General features: G+C 38.5%; 1 protein-coding gene across 1 annotated transcript in view; it reads right to left on the reverse strand.

The window, feature by feature from the left end:
* LOC127522225 (uncharacterized) overlaps positions 1 to 19,790 on the reverse strand; it is an 884,749-nt gene that overhangs the window by 51,458 nt on the left and 813,501 nt on the right. Inside the window, exons 92-96 of the mRNA XM_051911962.1 lie at positions 18,208 to 18,378; positions 16,119 to 16,292; positions 14,967 to 15,131; positions 11,491 to 11,664; positions 10,350 to 10,523 (exon numbers count right to left, since the gene is read on the reverse strand). Coding sequence (XP_051767922.1) covers positions 10,350 to 10,523; positions 11,491 to 11,664; positions 14,967 to 15,131; positions 16,119 to 16,292; positions 18,208 to 18,378 — 858 coding nt within the window. The remainder of the gene's footprint in view (positions 1 to 10,349; positions 10,524 to 11,490; positions 11,665 to 14,966; positions 15,132 to 16,118; positions 16,293 to 18,207; positions 18,379 to 19,790) is intronic.

The raw sequence follows: 19,790 nt of genomic DNA on the forward strand, positions 1-19,790 counted from the left end.
ACTTAGTTTTTCTTTCTCCTTTAAGTTCATCTCTCTGAATGGAAGAGGAAATATGAAGCTGATATCTTGATTTTCTTTTCCTTCAGCCCAGTCCAGAACAAACTTTTGCACAGAGACTGATTTTCCGATGCCAGCGACTCCTTTTGTCAGTACAGTTCGGATCTCCTCGTCTTGTTCAGGAGCTTCAAACAAATTTGTGCATTTAACCTGAATCTCTTGAGATTCATGACGCCTGGAAGCAACTTCAATCTGTCTGACCTCATGTTCAGTATTGACCTGTTCACTGCCACCCTGAGTGATATAGAGATCTGTGTAGATGTTATTCAGAAGTATGGAGTCACCATGCTTCGCAATTCCTTCAAACACACATTGATACTTCTTCTTTAGGCCACATTTTAGCTGATGAATGAGGATCAGCTCAACTAAACACAGGAACAAAAAACAGATAGTTTTAATCTTAATTTATAGTTTTATAGATAGTCTACATTAATAAGTGACAATCTGACAGATGGTCATGAGTCTCTAACCTTCTAGATCATCAGCAGCTTCATCTTGTTTCATCTCTCTCAGGTAATGTAGTGTGAGATCAAGAGCTGCTGCTTTGATACTGCATCTATTCTCATTAAAGTCCTTCACAAAATTTTCTCTGTTCTCATTTTGTAATATTTTCTTAAACTTTTCCAGCTCTTTCTTCAGAAATGTGATTATTTTGCTCTCAAGATCCTACAAACAAAAGTAAGAAAAAAGACAGAATAACACAATTTAAACCAAATTGTACATCTACATTTGGTCAACACTATTTATTCAATAATTATAATACCACAGAAAAAAAAAATCCAGTTAAAACACTAACATGCTAACCAGGTGTTATTTTTCACAAATAACAAAAAAAGTGTGCTTAAAATGAAAATTAAGTGATCAAGCATAATTAAATTTCTTTGTTCAACAACAAATAATATTTGTTTGTTATAAATATTAAACATTTATGAAAATGTGTTTTCCTACCTGGAAGATCCACAGGAGATTGTCTTTGAAATTCTTGAGGTTCCTGTGAGTCTGAACGTCTGAGTCTAATGTCTCATATTGAAGCCTGTAATCAAATAAATACAATAAAATACTGTTTTTCTAGGCAAATATTACAGAAAACTAGAAAAAATTATCAGCCATGAAAACTTGATAACTTGAAAACATGATAAATATTAGATCTAAAAATGTTTCATGATTGGTATTCACTGATACAACTTTTTTTAACACAATCATAGAAACACAAAATACCTTTTATTAGATGATGGTTTTTCCTCACTGAAGTTTGGTCCTCTACCATCTTTTGACCATTCACTCAGAGACACAGAGCTGGACACATCTGAGCCTGATCTTACACTAATGACACAAAGAACAGAGAGAAAAACACTTTAGTAAAGGAGGTTCAACTGTGTCTGAAACACATCCGTGTCTTTATCTAATCCTCCACAGAAATGCACACACTCACACAATTTACAGTTTTATAGTAAACAATCATTTTATTTTACTGGTGAGATTAAATATGTAAAAAAAAAAAAAAAAAAAAAAGTCATGTATTTGGATTAATTCAATGTGGTCACGTCTAGAAGGTAATTAACAAATTATTAATTGTGATATTGTCTATAGAGCCATGTGGCAATTGAAGAAATATAAAAACAATGATTAAAGTTTTGTTATTCACAGGAAAAAACAAACTCCAGTAGTTTAAAATGATTGTGTGAAACAGACGCAGTCTTACCTGTGTTTCTCTGAGAGACTCATCTTAGAGAGAGAGTCCTTTCCTCGCTCCTCTGATCAGCACTGGTTTGAGAAAACAATCAATCGTTCAGCAGGACCTGGAAAGAGCAAAACAGCAAAAACAGCAAAAACAATGAATAAAATAAAGTGAGTTACAAATATATTGTCATGTAAAATAACTGAATGGTCTTAATAATTTCTGATTGTTTAATGAGTTTTTAATGAATTCACTGGGAAACAGAAATTTACAATGTTTAAACCTAATTTGTTTTATTACAGTTTAATATCATCTCAATCATATTTTCACAATCTTTAATTGCTGAATCGTTTGTCATTTAATCATTGCTTCAAGTTCACAATGATGGTTGAATTAATTACTTTCAAATTATCCTAAAATAATTGAGTAAAAGTAACCTGCATTATAATGGTCATACTGTATAACTACTAATCATAATTGCTATAATGTACTGAAATATTAAATTTAATAATAACAGATTTGTGTTCTTTGACAATAATAATAATAATAATAATAATAATAATAAACACATTCACGATAGGCCTCATCTACCTTACTCTAAATGTCTGGATCGAAAATACTTAAGATTTCGCATCACAAAATCAACAGCCTAAACCGGAAGAGAAAATGGAGCAAACCTTCAGAAAATTCGTTTTCAATAACCCTTTTCTCATTAACACTTTCTTCATGTTTTAACATACGTTGCCCTCAAAAGATTGTCATTTCTGGAAGATTCTTCGTCTGTTCGGAGTATCAACAGGTGATATGGATCATCTGGAGATCATATACGGACATGCGCGTGCACGCAGATGTTTACCTGGATTTCCAGCAGATGTTAGACTGCGACAGATTCGACACATGTGATATTTCACGGATCATAGATTAAAAAAAAAAAAAAAAAACGTGTTTCACCAATTCTCCGATTGTATATACTGGTATGCATAATAAAGCGTTTTGATTTCGCAGTGTCTGTTCCTGCATATTTGATGCTTTTCTTCTTCTTCTTCTTCTTCTTCTTCTTCTTCTTTTTTCTTTTTTTTTTTTTTTCTTTCTGCTCCAACAGTTTCCAGGTGTAGAAAGTGAACAGTGCGAGTGACACTATTGTAAAGATGGAGTTTATTAAAGAGGAGAGTGAAGACGAGTAATGCAGAAACATGCAGAATGAATGATGAAGAAACTGAGGAACAGAGAGGTCTGTGATCATTCTTGAGTCTTCATTAATGACTGTTTGGTGACAATCACAGGAGCTGTTAAATAATCTTTCTTTTAATTAGTAATATTCACATCAGTTTCACTCTCTATAGCGAGTGTTTGCGTGTAAAAACCCTCAGACGAACAGTGTTTTTTAGCATCTCTTGTCACTCTTTGAGAATTACTTTATCTTTGCACCATGTTGCATTATGATGCATAAACAAACAGCATATCTTTACTTAAACTAAAGCAGATGATCATGATTAATGATGCACCAATCATGTTTTTCATGCCCGATTTTTTTTCCAAGCAAATTGGCCAATTCCAATACCAATTGCTTTTTATTTTCTTTAAGCAAATTTATTTGCTGTTTATTTGCTCTATAACAGGCCAAACTATATACCTGTAGCCATTTGAAATTAGAGTCAACCTCTGCATTTTAATCATGATCCAAACAAAGAAGCTGCACACATGTAGCATGAGCAGTTGTTTTTGATTTAAATTAGATTGTATAATTTCAAGATTTAAACTTTACATGTGTGGAATTATGCTGCATAAAACATACCTGCAGAAAACAAAAACAGCAGACGGACTGAATGAAATGCAGGTTCACTCTCTGACAGTAGGTGGCGCTTATGGAGCAGAAGTGGTTTCTTTGAGTACCGCTGAACACAAAGCAGTTATAAACACTACTTTATACTGGAAAAGATGTCATCGAAATTTCTGATATCGTTATTGTTGACTTCCTGTTTACAGACTTGCTGATATTTTCACACAAATGACATTGTGGTAAATGATTGCAATGTAGTTTGAGCACAAGTCCAGAACAGAGATTGGCCAAAATAAAACTAAAAACTGTCCAGTTCGGACCAGTGCATCTCTAATCATGATTTAAATGAGCTCAGAAATTACATATCATGATGCAAAGATGTTGAGATGATCCTCACAGAGTCATGTGACATGATACACGTCTGAACACACTCTTGAGACAAGGAGACGCAAGTCAGAGATTCCCTGCTAACACAAATATACCAAAATAAATGATCGGTGATCTATGCTCGTCAGCGGCGACTTTTTAAATTAAGATCGGTTCATGAGAGCGGCCAAATTTAGTCATTACTGATCGAGTCATAGAATATGATTATCGACTGATACCGATCTGTGGATGATTGATAAGAGCATCTCTAGTAAACATTATTATTGAACGAATTGATAATTGTAATTTTACCCACTGTCAGGATCAGCTCCTGTGTTCATCTGGAGCCCTGATGCTTGACCTCTCGCTTTCTGCCATGAAACTGTGGATCAATTTGTTTCTTATTTGTCTGAATTGATTTTAGACATGACGGAAGTGAAAGTGGAGTGTGAAGAACTGAATGTAGTGGAGGAGGATCATCAGTATCAGAGACCTCAGAAGGTCATAACGGGAGAAAAGTCGACACAGTCCGAAAGTGATTTCTCCCAGAAAAGAACAGGAGCCAAAAAACCACCATTCATCTGTCCTCAGTGTGGGAAGTGTTTTACACTCAAAGTTCAAAGCCACATCAAAATTCACACCGGAGAGCGTGATTTCACCTGTCTGCAGTGTGGCAGTAGCTTCTTCAAAAACGCAGATCTGAAGAGACACCTGCAAACACACACCGGAGAGAAGCCGTTCAGCTGCCCTCACTGCGGGAAGAGCTTCACACGCAAAGAGAGCCTGGAGAATCACATCCGGATCCACACCGGAGAGAAGCCTTTCACCTGCCTACTGTGTGCCAAGAGCTTCATACGCAAAGGACACTTTAAGAACCACATGCGCATTCACTCCGGAGAGCGTCCGTTCACGTGTCACGAGTGTGGGAAGAGCTTCACGCAGGCCACCATCCTCAAAAACCACCAGCACTCGCACTCGGGAGAGAGACCGTTCAGCTGCGGCCAAATATCTGAAAGAGCATCAGAAGGTCCATATGGGAGAGAAACCCTACAAGTGCTCACATTGTGACAAGAGCTTCAGTCAGTCAGGGAACCTGAAAATACACGAGAGTGTTCACACTGGAGAGAAGCCGCACCACTGCCCGCAACAAACTGATGCACTGTGTATTCTGACACCTTTCTATCAGAACCAGTATTAACTTCTGGAGCAGTTTGAGCTACAGTAGCTCGTCTGTTGAATCGGACCACACGGGTCAGCCTTCTCTCCCCACGTGCATCAGTAAGCCTTGTCCGCCCATGACCCTGTTGCTGGTTCACCACTGTTCCTTCCTTGGAGCACTTTTGATAGATACTGACCACTGCAGACCGGGAACACCCCACAAGAGCTGCAGTTTTGGAGATGCTCTGACCCAGTCTAGCCATCACAATTTGGCCCTTGTCAAACTCACTCAAATCTTGCAGTGTCTTGTAAATTACCTGGCTCTCATCTCTCCAGTATCCGAAATATTCCCAAACTACAGATGTTGATTTTTTGGGGGTCAAGTTCTTATCCTGGCCTGAATTCACCTTCCCTGTTTGCTTTCTTCCATGTCGTAACGATAAACCCGGTCTGTTCTGTTCTCATGCTGGATTTAGGCGCGCTGCATTCAGATTGCACACTGCGGGGGCTGGTGGAAAAAAAATCATGCTTTCATTGTGGTTTTATTATGATTTCAATTAATGTGCAGACCTAATACTGGCTGCGTTTAACTTCCCCTCGGGGGAATCCCTGCTGCATTCTGAAGTGCATTCAACTTCGTCAAGTGGACAAGGGCAGTTTATTTGGACAGACCCTCGACCCCTCGATTTTGACCGAGGCCACAACGTAACGTGATTGTGATGTCACAACAGCATCTCACAGTGCTTACACATGCGAAAGGGAACTAAAGAGAAAGAGTACTAAAAAATTGTTCTTAAGTATTGCTACTTAAAATAATTTGCTCAAGTACATGTAGAAGTACTAAAACATAATATGACTCAAGTAAGAGTAAATAAGTAGATGACAGTTAGAAGAGAGTTATAAGTAGATAGAAAAACTAAATAAAAAAAATAAAAAAAACCTAAAAACTATTCAAGTTACTATGTTGCAAAGTATTTTAGTATTATTATTTATTTATTTTATTTTTACCCAAACTGAGGTGATGTTAGCAATATGGAGAGCTAAACACTCAAATGTAATTTCATTCATACCGGAAGCCGGATCAGCTGAGCTCACAATGCTTTCGCTGCCCAGCATGATTTCTTCTCCAACAATCTGTCACATTCACGCCTGTCACATTCAAGCTGTCGTTCTGTCCTTTGATGGTATTAAAACCCTGATATTGTGGATTTCCGTATTTCGCCTCATCAATACAGCACTACACCGTAACAGAATAACGGACCCACCTTTGGAAGTCTACAATTATGGGATTATTCCTGGTTCCCGAGCCTCCCCAGCAAGCTTCAGCTGTGGATCGCCTGTGTGGCTGCCGGCAGGACGGTCGCCCGCTGGAGAGGTATGTGGAGGAATTTACCGAGCTTGCTTATTTGGTGAACTGGCCAGATGCCCCGTTAAACGCTTGTTTTCTAGCGGGGCTGGACGAGAACATGATTCGTTTTATTGAACCAGCGTGTTTTTTTTCCCTAGTCGAGACAATTAATCTGATTCTCTTTCTGAATTGTTCTGATTTCGTAATTGAAGAGGTTCAAGAAAAGTCATGTATTCCTCGTCCAGTCCCCACAGAAAAACAGGCGGCCTGGCCAGTTCGCCAACCGCCGGTTTCCTCCGTCTACCCCTCCAGTGGGTGTTCTCCTGGGGTCCTGCCGGACCCAAACCCCAAGCCGGCAAAGAAAAGGAAGAAGGCCTCCAAGCAGCCCCAGTCTCCTGAGTTTTCTGCCTCCGTGCAGCCCCAGTCTCCTGAGTTTTCTGCCTCCGTGCAGCCCCAGTCCCCTGAGTTTTCTGCCTCCGTGCAGCCCCAGTCCCCTGAGTTTTCTGCCTCCGTGCAGCCCCAGTCCCCTGAGTTTTCTGCCTCCGTGCAGCCCCAGTCCCCTGAGTTTTCTGCCTCCGTGCAGCCCCAGTCTCCTGAGTTTTCTGCCTCCAAGCAGCCCGTTCCAGTGTCAGTGGGTCTTTTGGTGGAGTATGAGGGGATGGACTGGACCCCGCTTTCAGACCCCTCGCCAGCCCCAGAGCCCGCTCCAGCAGCCCCAGAGCCCGCTCCAGCAGCCCCAGAGCCCGCTCCAGCCGCCGCCGAGCCGGCCGCTCCAGCCGCCGCCGAGCCGGCCGCTCCAGCCGCTCCAGCCGCCGCCGAGCCAGCCGCTCCAGCCGCCGAGCCAGCCGCTCCAGCCGCCGAGCCAGCCGAGCCAGCCGCCGCCGCCGCCGAGCCAGCCGCTCCAGCCGCCGCCGCCGCCGAGCCAGCCGCTCCAGCCGCTCCAGCCGCCGCCGCCGCCGAGCCAGCCGCTCCAGCCGCCGCCGCCGCCGAGCCAGCCGCTCCAGCCGCCGCCGCCGCCGAGCCAGCCGCTCCGACTCCAGCTGCCGCCGAGCCCACCCCAACCGCCGCTGAACCCACTCCAGTAACCCACGAGCCCTTTGAACCCCTGAGTCTCCCAAAATATTTTTTGGGGGAGGAAAGGGTATCTGTGGGTGGGAAAGATGGGGGTGGGCTAAGAGACCCTCCGTGGCCTGCCAAGGCTCCTGACCCTCCGTGGCCTGCCAGGGCTCCTGACCCTCCGTGGCCTGCCAGGGCTCCTGACCCGCCCTGGAGACCTCCGCACCCGCCTGCACCCCCCGCACCTGCCTGTAGGTCTCCAGGGTGCCCACCCCCCCTCCCCGCTGTTTCATCTGAGGCGTGAGGACACGCCTTCCGGGGAGGGGGAGGTAATGTCACATTCACGCCTGCCCGGACTCCGTTTCCCAGAATCCTCCTGTTCCGCACTCCTGTTTGCACTTCCCTCATCAGTCTTCCCGCCATCTCCCCGGATTCCCAGCACCTGTTGTCCTCGTCAGCACTCCCTTTAAGTTGGACTCACTCCCTGCACTCCTTGTCCGTTATATTGTTTGCCATATGTGTGTAAAGCTGTCGTTCTGTCCTTTGATGGTATTAAAACCCTGATATTGTGGATTTCCGTATTTCGCCTCATCAATACAGCACTACACCGTAACACAATCCTAAAGATCGCTCATATGATTTTATGTTTAACATCTACAACTTCACCTTTATTTAAGAAGGAGAATCTCTCTGCATCTGCTCATGTAGCTTCAATAAAACAACAGACAAGTGAACTTTTCAAACAAAAACAATTGTTTTTAACTTTATATGTATGATTTTATTTGCATGTGAATGTAAATGTGGTGAAATTATAATTGCTAAACAAAATGCATTGGACGATCTAGACCAGAGCAAGTGAAAGACACACAAATGCTGTTAACTGGTAAAATGTTTAGTTGGTCTGACTAGAAGAGACTCCATCCACAGAACAAAGACAATATACTGTATATCTGTGCATTAACAACAGACACATAGATAACTTAATATAAAATAAAACAGAATAATAGAAATAAGCAAATATATTCTGTGCATAAAATGTAAGAGAGATAATGTAAATGTTTGAAGTAACATGTAGACTTTATATCTTTTGACACATTTATGTGCTATACTTGACAATCACGTTTATGATTATAAACATTTTAATCATTTTGGATGAGTTCAATCCAAACATTATTATATTTGTAGGCCTGATACTGAAGAGCCTGAAGATTTCTGCTGACAGACTTATCTGAGCTTCTTCCTCCTGTTCCTCCTTTAAATAAAACTAAACCTTCATTTGTCTGAATACTAAAGCAACATTAATCATTCAATATCACATGTTTCTAACACACATGCTGCTTTATTTCATTGTAAAGTCTGAGTCTCTTCCATCTGTATGAAACACATTTACACATTAATCACACATTTATTTCTCCTCATAGACACAGTAGTGAGACTCTTCTGTGGATCACCTGATGATTACTGCTCCTCTCATGATGATTTCTGAGATTTAAACCATGATTTAAACAATCCACCAAAGAGGTTTGGCGATTGATCTTCATCTACTCTGTAAGGTGAAACAGAAGAGAAAACAATCAGTGTTCAAAGTGCAAATTAGTTACTATATTTCAATTATTGTTTTTTGAGTAAAAAGTTACATTAAATTCCTGTAATCAGATTAATTACTGACTTTACATGATCTAAAAACACACTAGAGACAGAGACATTTCTCATGTGAGGCTGGACGGCTGTGAGCTGAAGCTGAACGCACTGATTTTAGCAGGAGTGCAGCGTTTTCCTACAATCTGACCAAGTCTATTTTCAAACTGAAATGATTCACTACTGACACAGTTAATAAAGCAGGTGTTGTTGAATAAAGCTGTGACAGTGTGCTTTTGTTCTCTTTCCTCCTTTGTGTTGAACATTTTAATAACTTCACATTTTGTTCTCACACAAACACTTTGTTGCAATAAAGCTTAATGATAATTTCCTTTCATGAAAATCTGAAAGGTTTGTTCACATATCAGAGGTAAATGAAGATCTCTTTAATATCACAGTGATGTTTCCTCACCTCAGGACACAGTTTGAGTCTCGTAGCACGTCTCTGAGCCGCTGCTTTGAGTCTCCTATAGTATTCAGTCTCAGATCAAGATCTTTTAAAAACTGCAGTGCTTTTGAGTTAGTCAAAGACTGAGTTAAAGAAGAAACATCTGTAATGTCACAGTGCTGTAGACTAGAAAGACACAAACAGAGGAAGAGAGATTATCTTACAAACAAATCATTAATGTGAAGAATTTTGCACAAATATAATGTGAACTCAGACTCATTGTGAGATATTGAGTATAAAGTGTTTTAAACTGTTAAAGAGATTTTAAGCATTTTGATTCTTGTATGTGAAGAATGTTACTGACCTCAATCTCTCCAGTTTACAGTGTGAATCCTTCAGTACGTCACATAAGAGCTTCACTCCTGTGTTTCCTATTATATTCCAGCTCAGGTCCAGCTCATTTAGGTGTGACGGGTTTGATTTCAGAGCTGAAGTCAGGATGACACACTGTTTCTCTGTAATACTGCATCTATACAGACTGAAGACAGAGAAATAACAATAGTTCACATCTATGATGATCATCTTATTGAAGAGCTTCAGCAGCATTTAGTTTCCAATAGTCTGTTTTGAAACCCAGTTACACTAGTTCTGTGTGCTGAAGATACTGTTTCTACTCTTTCATTTTAACTATTTATTTGATCTCTCTATTCTTTATTCTCTGTTGAAAAAGCAGATTTCTGCATATCTATTTAACTAGATGTGACCAACAAGGAAACCCCAGAAAGTGCACTGCTATAAAGAATGAAACATAAGCCCTGCTGTCTTAAAATAAATAAACTTCAATCTCACTGTAACTGCTGTACAGTATAATGATACTAACTGTAGTTTCTCCAGCTTGAATTGTGGGTTCATCAGTAGATCACTGAGGTTTTTCACTCCAGAGTCTCCTAGTTCATTCCAGCTCAGGTCCAGCTCTCTCAGGTGTGACGGGTTTGATTTCAGAGCTGAAGTCAGGATGACACACTGTTTCTCTGTAATACTGCATCTACTCAGACTGAAGACAGAGAAATAACAATAGTTCACATCTATGATGATCATCTTATTGAAGAGCTTCAGCAGCATTTAGTTTCCAATAGTCTGTTTTGAAACCCAGTTACACTAGTTCTGTGTGCTGAAGATACTGTTTCTTCTCTTTCATTTTAACTATTTATTTGATGTCTCTATTCTTTATTCTCTGTTGAAAAGGCAGATTTCTGCATATCTGTTTAACTAGATGTGACCAACAGGGAAACCCCAGAAAGTGCACTGCTATAAAGAATGAAACATAAGCCCTGCTTATCTCACGGTAACTGCTGCTACTTCATGAAGAACGTAACCTGGACCAGAGCAGAGCGTCATTATTATCAATTATAAAAAACAAAACATCGTTAACGGTTTCAGTGTAGTAACATACTAACTATTCATGTTAAATTAAAGTAACACTGTTTGTTTGTGTTTTATAACAGGGCCTCAACAGGGTGCGGGATTGTTTTGCACAATTTTAAACGTCTCTAAAAGTTCTGCAGTCACAACGCATCATTTCCACACACACATCTGAACTATAACTTGTTTAATTATTGATATTTTTTACACAAACGCATCGTTTCGTTTCAGAAGGACTTTATTAACCCCCCGAAGCCGTGTGGAGCACATATTTATGATGGATGGATGTGGATGGAGACACTTTCTTCAGCTCATACTCATTGATCCCGTTCACTGCCATTATAAAGCTCGGATGTGTCAGGATATTTATTAATATTTCTTTGATTATGTTCATCAGAAAGAAGAAAGTCATATTCACCTAGGATGGCTTGAGGGTGAGTAAAGCTTGGGCTAATTTTCATGTGAAAGTGAACTAATCCTTTAACTAAAACCATTTCTGAATCTTTCTTCAGATGGAGATGCAGCGCTACAAATGATGTGACTTGTGTCCTGTTGACTTAAAATAAATTAAACAGTAAATACAGTATAATGATACTAACTCTAGTTTCTCCAGCTTGAATTGTGGGTTCATCAGTAGATCACTGAGGTTTTTCACTCCAGAGTCTCCTAGTTCATTCCCGCTCAGGTCCAGCTCTCTCAGGTGTGACGGGTTTGATTTCAGAGCTGAAGTCAGGATGACACACTGTTTCTCTGTAATACTGCATCCAAACAGACTGAAGACAGAAAGAGAAAATGACTCAAATCCATGTTCAGTTCATGTGTGAGTTAAATGAATCATGAATAAATGTCATACAGTCACTAATAAACCAGCAAAAACATGGAAACTTAATAATATAAACAAACAAACCAAGACAGGAGCATTTGAGGATACTAGTTACAATCCAAGTCTGGATCCGTCCTCACTCCCAAAAATAAGTGAATTTATAACTCTAGATTAATATAAAATTGTGTTTTATCTCTCCTACATGTTACATGGTATTCTGGGTGGTTGCTAGAGTGTTGCTATGTGGTTGTTAGGGTATTCTGGGGGTTTGCTATGAGATAGATAGATAGATAGATAGATAGATAGATAGATAGATTAAAGTTTGAATGGATTAGAAATAGTTCACAGAATGTCAGTTTAATTGAGTCTAATGGGCTTCAGTGTGTTTAAATGTGAATTTTGTCAGCTGGAGTTTGAACAGTCGTGGATCATCTGAACATTCCATCAGTGAAAGTCAATGGGATTTTTCCGAGTTTTAATAGTCATTTTTAGGAAAACCGTAAGTCCGATCAGTTAGAAAAGATAAAGCACACTAAGTCAGAACAGTCTGAAGGTTTGAGCCGAATTTGGTAGTTCTAGCTTTAAAGCTCTAGGAGGAGTTAAAGTCAGAAATGTTAGTCTCAGAAAAATAAGTTTAAACAGCATTTCAGTAAAGCTGGGCACACATTTAACGACTAGCTAAAACATCCTAAGACTGAGCTCAACACACAGCGATTGTTTCCTGCGACTGAAGCAGATTTAAATACTTACACACGGAATTTGAACACCGACTGTAATCGCCGACTGAACGCAACTGGCTCTGACTGGACGCGCTTGAGCGCGATCAGTCATAAGTATCAATTTACATTCATAATCGGCCGTACAATCGTTAAAGTCGGCATGAAATCAAAATTGACAACTCTTATTTTTTTATGGAATATTGTAGTATTTATTATCAATAATTTATCTGTGCACTTCATTATTTTTTTAAAATTCATGTGCCCTCGTAATCTTTAATCAAAAACATTAACCTGCTCTCCCCCTCAAAACGACTCATCGTCTCTTCCTGTCACATGCTATAATGGCGGACACACACCGTCAGTCAGTCTCTCTCTCGCTGTTTAGTGCCGTTGATCGTCCTCGTCATCCTCAATAAAGAAGGTTCTTACAGTAATGTGAGGGTGCTCGCAGTGAGTCCGGTGGAGAGAAATTCCCAAACGGGCATTCAGATCTGCCTCCATTTTATTAGCAACGCCCAACTTCCAACGATCTAATCAATTCCCGAAGTAAGAAATCAAGCACCGCCCTCTCATTTCAGATGCCGTTTCACTCAGATAGACGTCACAGTAGAGAAGAAAAGACAATCGCAACTTCCGCTTCATGCCGACTTTAAGTGTGTCCCCGACTTCAGTTGGCTTTTCCAAGCCCAAGCTTTACTCACCCTCAAGCCATCCTAGGTGAATATGACTTTCTTCTTTCTGATGAACATAATCAAAGAAATATTAATAAATATCCTGACACATCTGAGCTTTATAATGGCAGTGAACGGGATCAATGAGTATAAGCTGAAGATCCACATCCATCCATAATAAACATACTCCACACGGCTCCAGGACAGGGTGACCAGACGTCCCCGTTTTCCAGGGACAGTCCTGGTTTTTCGTGTTCTGTCCCCGACTGGAGCTGTCCCCGGAAATGTCCCCGTTTTACAGCTTGTTCAAAACAACCCACAAATGCATTGCAAAAAAGCCCGACCAACCAGCATACAGCAGCCTGTTGGTTATCGGAGCAATCGTGTAGTGATTATATTCACCAATAGAGGGGGCTGTGCAGCTACACTGCTATTGGTCGCACGCGCGCCGCTACTTCATGAAGAACGTAACCTGGACCAGAGCAGAGCGTCATTATTATCAATTATAAAAAACAAAACATCGTTAACGGTTTCAGTGTAGTAACATACTAACTATTCATGTTAAATTAAAGTAACACTGTTTGTTTGTGTTTTATAACAGGGCCTCAACAGGGTGTGGGATTGTTTTGCACAATTTTAAACGTCTCTAAAAGTTCTGCAGTCACAACGCATCATTTCCACACACACATCTGAACTATATCACGTGGTGAAGATAGAATCAGATATGAATATATAAAATAGTAATAATAAAGTAAATAATAATACACTTGGTGCTTAAAATGTGTCTGAAATGCAAAATAATAGTTAAAAATATTTAAAAGTTTAAAAAAGTTGTATAGGGCCTAAGTATAAACCGCTTGTGAAAATGAAAACAAATATTTGTTAAATGTCGTTTTATTTATCTCATCTTCTTATATTTATGTTTTATTTTTTGTAAAGTGCTTTTGTAAAGTTATACTTTTGTTATAACATAACAGGCATATTGTTTTGAACTGCTTTTACAATGGTTACTATTAATAGTGTAATAGTTTTTTGGTGAATTGTATTAAAACCAGAACAAAAATCCTAATAATCAAAATAAATCATAATTATTAATGCAATAATATATTAAAAAAAAATAAATAAATAAAAATTCAACATTCAAAAATGTATTGTCCCCGTTTTTTAATTATTAGATAATAACAAATGAGATTTCTGTGATATTTGGCCACTCAAATAGGAAATGTCCCTGGTTTACATTTCAGGAATCTGGTCATCTCACTCCAGGGGTTAATAAAGGCCTTCTGAAGTGAAACGATGCGTTTGTGTAAAAAATATCTATGTTTAAACAAGTTATGAAGTAAGATATCAAGCTTCCGCTAGACTTCCTTCCCTATTCAACTATTCAAAAAGTGTAACTGAATACAGAAGGCAGTCTGGCGGAAGCTCGATATTTGACTTCATAACTTGTTTAAATATTGATATTTTTTACACAAACGCATCGTTTCACTTCAGAAGGACTTTATTAATCTCCCGGAGCCGTGTGGAGCACATATTTATGATGGATGGATGTGGATGGAGACACTTTCTTCAGCTCATACTCATTGATCCCGTTCACTGCCATTATAAAGCTTGGATGTGTCAGGATATTTATTAATATTTCTTTGATTATGTTCATCAGAAAGAAGAAAGTCATATTCACCTAGGATGGCTTGAGGGTGAGTAAAGCTTGGGCTAATTTTCATTTGAAAGTGAACTAATCCTTTAACTAAAACCATTTCTGAATCTTTCGTCAGATGGAGATGCAGCGCTACAAATGATGTGACTTGTGCCCTGTTGACTTAAAATAAATTAAACAGTAAATACAGTATAATGATACTAACTGTAGTTTCTCCAGCTTGAATTGTGGGTTCATCAGTAGATCACTGAGGTTTTTCACTCCAGAGTCTCCTAGTTTATTCCAGCTCAGGTTCAGCTCTCTCAGGTGTGACGGGTTTGATTTCAGAGCTGAAGTCAGGATGACACACTGTTTCTCTGTAATTCTGCATCTAATCAGACCGAAGACAGAAAGAGAAAATGACTCAAATCCATGTTCAGTTCATGTGTGAGTTAAATGAATCATGAATAAATGTCATACAGTCACTAATAAACCAGCAAAAACATGGAAACTTAATGATAGAAACGAACAAACCAAGACAGGAGCATTTGAGGATACTAGTTACAATCCAAGTCTGGATCCGTCCTCACTCCCAAAAATAAGTGAATTTATCACTCTAGATTAATATATAGGATAAATATAAAAACAATAGAAAAATTAACATTTAAATGGACTATTTTCATTATTAATGTAAGAATATCTTACACATTCATAGATTAAGTCATTAGAGTGTAATTTACTATCTCTAAATACACATTTTGTTTAATAAAAGAAGATTTAGTGAAAAGTACCATTAGTCCAGTATAAATGTAACATTTCAGAATAATCTATTTGTGCAACAGTTTTGTTGTGTTTTATTATCATGGTGTTGCTGTCTGTGTGTGTTCCCTAGTTAGTGTTCTTGGTTGTTAATTAGTTCCTGCAGCTGTTCTGTTTTACCTTGATTACTCTGTCTGTGTATTTAAACTCTTAGTTCTGTCTGTTCATTGTTCTGTCGTTTATGTTGAAGTGGTTGTGTTTTATCTCTCCTACATGTTAGATTTGTGATTAAAGACAGTGTTATTGTATTCTCCATCGTCGTGAGCTTCATTACAACCAGCCGTTCATGACAATTTGTTACACTGTTTTTTAGTCTGTTCTCACTTCTGTCTTGTTTCACAGCAAAGATTTGTCAGATTCCAGCATATGAAACAATTTTATGGCCACAAAGTTTAAAATGCTTTAAAGTTTAATGCTCTTTTTACTGATACACATACAAACCTGTTAATACCATTTCTGAATCTTTCTTCAGATGGAGATGCAGCGCTACAAATGATGTGACTTGTGCCCTGTTGTCTTAAAATAAATTAAACAGTAAATACAGTATAATGATACTAACTGTAGTTTCTCCAGCTTGAATTGTGGGTTCATCAGTAGATCACTGAGGTTTTTCACTCCAGAGTCTCCTAGTTCATTCCTGCTCAGGTTCAGCTCTCTCAGGTGTGACGGGTTTGATTTCAGAGCTGAAGTCAGGATGACACACTGTTTCTCTGTAATTCTGCATCCACTCAGACTGAAGACAGAAAGAGAAAAGACAATGACTCAGATCTATGATGATCAACTAACATGTTTAGCTTCATCCAGCAGACTTTTGCTGACAAATAAACAGGGATATCCAGGTGCAGGTAACATGGAGAAAGACGACACATTGTTCATTTAAATATACTACGACATTGTAACAATACAAAGTTTGAAATCATCAATCTATTTATGTTAGTTTACACATTCATTTCATATCATCTTTAAGGTTGTTTCGTGTCAATGTCACTCTTGGTTTGATCACTGGGACAAATGTGTTTATGTCGGTTGTTTTCAGACACATTGTCGACTCACTAACACTTTACAATAATCTTTCATTTGTTCACATTAACTACATTAGTTAACATGAACCAATGATGGACAATACTAGTACAGCATTTAATAACCTTAATGTAAATTTTAACATTTACTAATACAGTTTTAAATGCAAAAGATTTCTGTTAACATTAGTTAATCCACTGTGAACGAACATGAACAATGAATAATTGTATAAACTAACATTAACAGATTAAGGAATGAAAGTATTTCCTGAAGCAGAAGACAATCAAACAAGTTTTGGAAAAGGTTCATCTGCTTTAGTGCTGCACCGTGAGGCAGTGTCACGTCTGTTCTGGGTTTAGTTTAGTTTATGTTTTCATGTCTTTTATTTTGTATAATTCTCACAGTCTTGCTCCTCATGTGATCTTGTCATGTGCTCCCCCTGTTCATGTGTCATGTTCTGATTGGTTCCTTGTTTCATGTGACACGTTTTCATTGGTTCATTGTGTTCAAGTGTTTCTTGTTTGTTTATTAGTGTCTATGGTGCAGGAAAACATTTTTTTTTGAGTTTGACAGCACCAAAATGTGTGTTACATGGTTCATGATACATTAACATACACAAATAAATAAATAAATAGTTCTGTGAAGTATTTATGTTCAGTGTTGTTTTATAATGTTTCATAATTTTGTAACTGGGCAATGCTGTTGTTGAACATACAAGAAAAAACAAAGTTTTTTGAACCGGATAAAAAAGTGAAAGTGATTAAGGTGGACTGGACAGAGAGAAGTGGAAGTGCTTGTGTAACACGAGAGGGAAAAAACACATTGTTCCGCCAAAAATGAACACCTTCTCGAAGCACTTCACTCAAACGAGGCTTCGAACGTCACCAGTGACGTCATTTCACTAAAACAATACAAGTCTCGATACGGAGCTCCGGCGGGAAGAACCTGATGTTCTCGACACAAGCTTCGAAGCCTCGATATCAGGAGTAACATCACTAGAATAAAGCTGCACTTGTGTTCAGACAACTTGCCTTCAGTGGATCTTATTACAGGCAGATTCTGATCACAGATTTCTAAAATGCATTTGTTCAAAAGTTACAGTAAATGCTGCACCAAAATTAAACATTTTACATTTTGTGAAATACAAACATTAAACTGAAAGCAGTTATGAACAGTTCTGATGTCACAAAAAACTTTGTTACACACCAGCAATCAGTAAACATGATCACATTCAGCAGTCGTGTTCAAAAAGAGCATCAATATATACACACTTATATTTAATTTACACAGAATTAACCTGTGAAAGTTAGGAAAGACATCTCTGTGTTTATAGAGCAGCTGATTTTTCAATCTATCACTTATTTGTAGAGTTTTCTAAGCTCTGGAAGAAAACCATTGATCTCCCTCTACAGTAACTGAAATAATTAAATTACTAATTAAATATTTAAAGCTTGATGTCACATTTAAATTGTGTTTTTAATTTCCTGTTTAATTGTATTTCTTTACATTGTTGTGGCTCTGTGTGACACTGAGAAAAAAAATGCTCTGACTGAAATACATGAGGAAATATTACAGTCATATTACAATTAAAAGTAATGTAATATTTTTAATAAATGAACAATACTCACGTCAGTGTTTTGAGTTGACAGTGTTTATCCTGCAGTAGAGCAGCGATCTGATTCACTCGTGTGTCTACTAGTTCATGTTCACTCAGATTCAGCTCTCTCAGGAGTAACGGGTTTTTACCCACAACTCTCTCCACATACTGACAGGCTTCATCTGCAGCAGCACTCAAAAACCTGCAGAAGAGTCAATTCAGTTCTCAACTAAATGTCTGTTGCATTACAAACATGATTGATAAGATAAAAAACTCAATTATTGTACTAAAGACAAGCTCTAGTTAGTTATTTAGATGTAACACTTTTCTTTGAACATTTAAATACACAAATAAATGAAGAGTTCATTTGCAAAAACAGTTAACTCCATTTTTATTAATTCTCAGAAATCATGTTTTTTTATTGTGCATTCCAAGTAATATCAATCAGACTGCAGTTGGGTTGTTTTGATTAAGTAATAATAACTCCAAAAAATAGAGGTAAATTAAAAAATGAAAGTTCATTGAAAGTATGTTTTTTATATTTATTAAAAGTTTTTTTTTTTTTAGCAAAAGCATATTTAACTCCACATTTCATGTTTCAGAGTTAAACAAAACCAAGTAATTGCATTTAAAACACACTCAAACACTCTCTCACACACACATACACACACACACACACACACACACACACACACACACACACACGCAAAAGGACAACCAAGGGTTCAGCATGTAAGACGTGTATGGTGTACAAGGTCTTACAGGAGTCGAAATTATAAATCCTCGATCACTTTTAGTCAGCTTTGACAAAACTTCCCTCAGCTAGCGCGTCTTTCTGAAGTGACTAGAAGCCTTGTCACCTGACCTGAATACTGTGCGCTGATTCGCTAAAACGGACTTATCGGTTTCTGTACACAAACAACAAGGGCGCTTGTCGGTTTCTGCTGTAAAACGTGAACTCGTGATGCCTGACAGTGGACAATACCGGCTTTTCTGACCAAACGGATTTAGAGTACAGAACGTGCTATATGTGGAGAATAACGCACAGCAGTTTTTTTTTTTTTTTTAAAGTGGCGTTTATCGGTTTTTTTAAATGAACACTTCAAATATATAAATACTTGAAAATAAAGTCTAATAGAGTTATTTAAAAGAACTCGTGCGACACTCAGTCCTAAAGCAAACTCATAAGAACAGAAACGTCCCACAGAGCAGAAGGGCAAAATCTCACTAGATCATGATTTTCAGTATGAATACAGAGTGTGAAATTAAGGCCTCACGATCTTTCTGGCTTTTAAGCAGGAGGAGTGAGAAACATCAGCAGAGAAAACTGGCTTGTGAAACTGCATGTTTGTGAACATCTGGAGACTCATAGACCTGCTGTAGAGATACAGTGAATCTGGGCTTGATGGAAAACAATTGTGTTCAGAAAACAATTTGATTAAAAGATTATCTACAATTTTTAATGAGAAGTGTGCACAAAAACAAAATTGTGCATGTTAATTGTCGAGGTATACCATACTCCAGAACAGCACATATACTGACCCATAATGTCTATTTGACCTGTAGCTTGAACCACAACTAAACTGTGTTGACGGTTATCATCATCATGTCAGA

This window comes from Ctenopharyngodon idella, chromosome 2 (genome assembly GCF_019924925.1).
Source record: "Ctenopharyngodon idella isolate HZGC_01 chromosome 2, HZGC01, whole genome shotgun sequence".
Classification (NCBI taxonomy): Eukaryota; Metazoa; Chordata; class Actinopteri; order Cypriniformes; family Xenocyprididae; genus Ctenopharyngodon; species Ctenopharyngodon idella.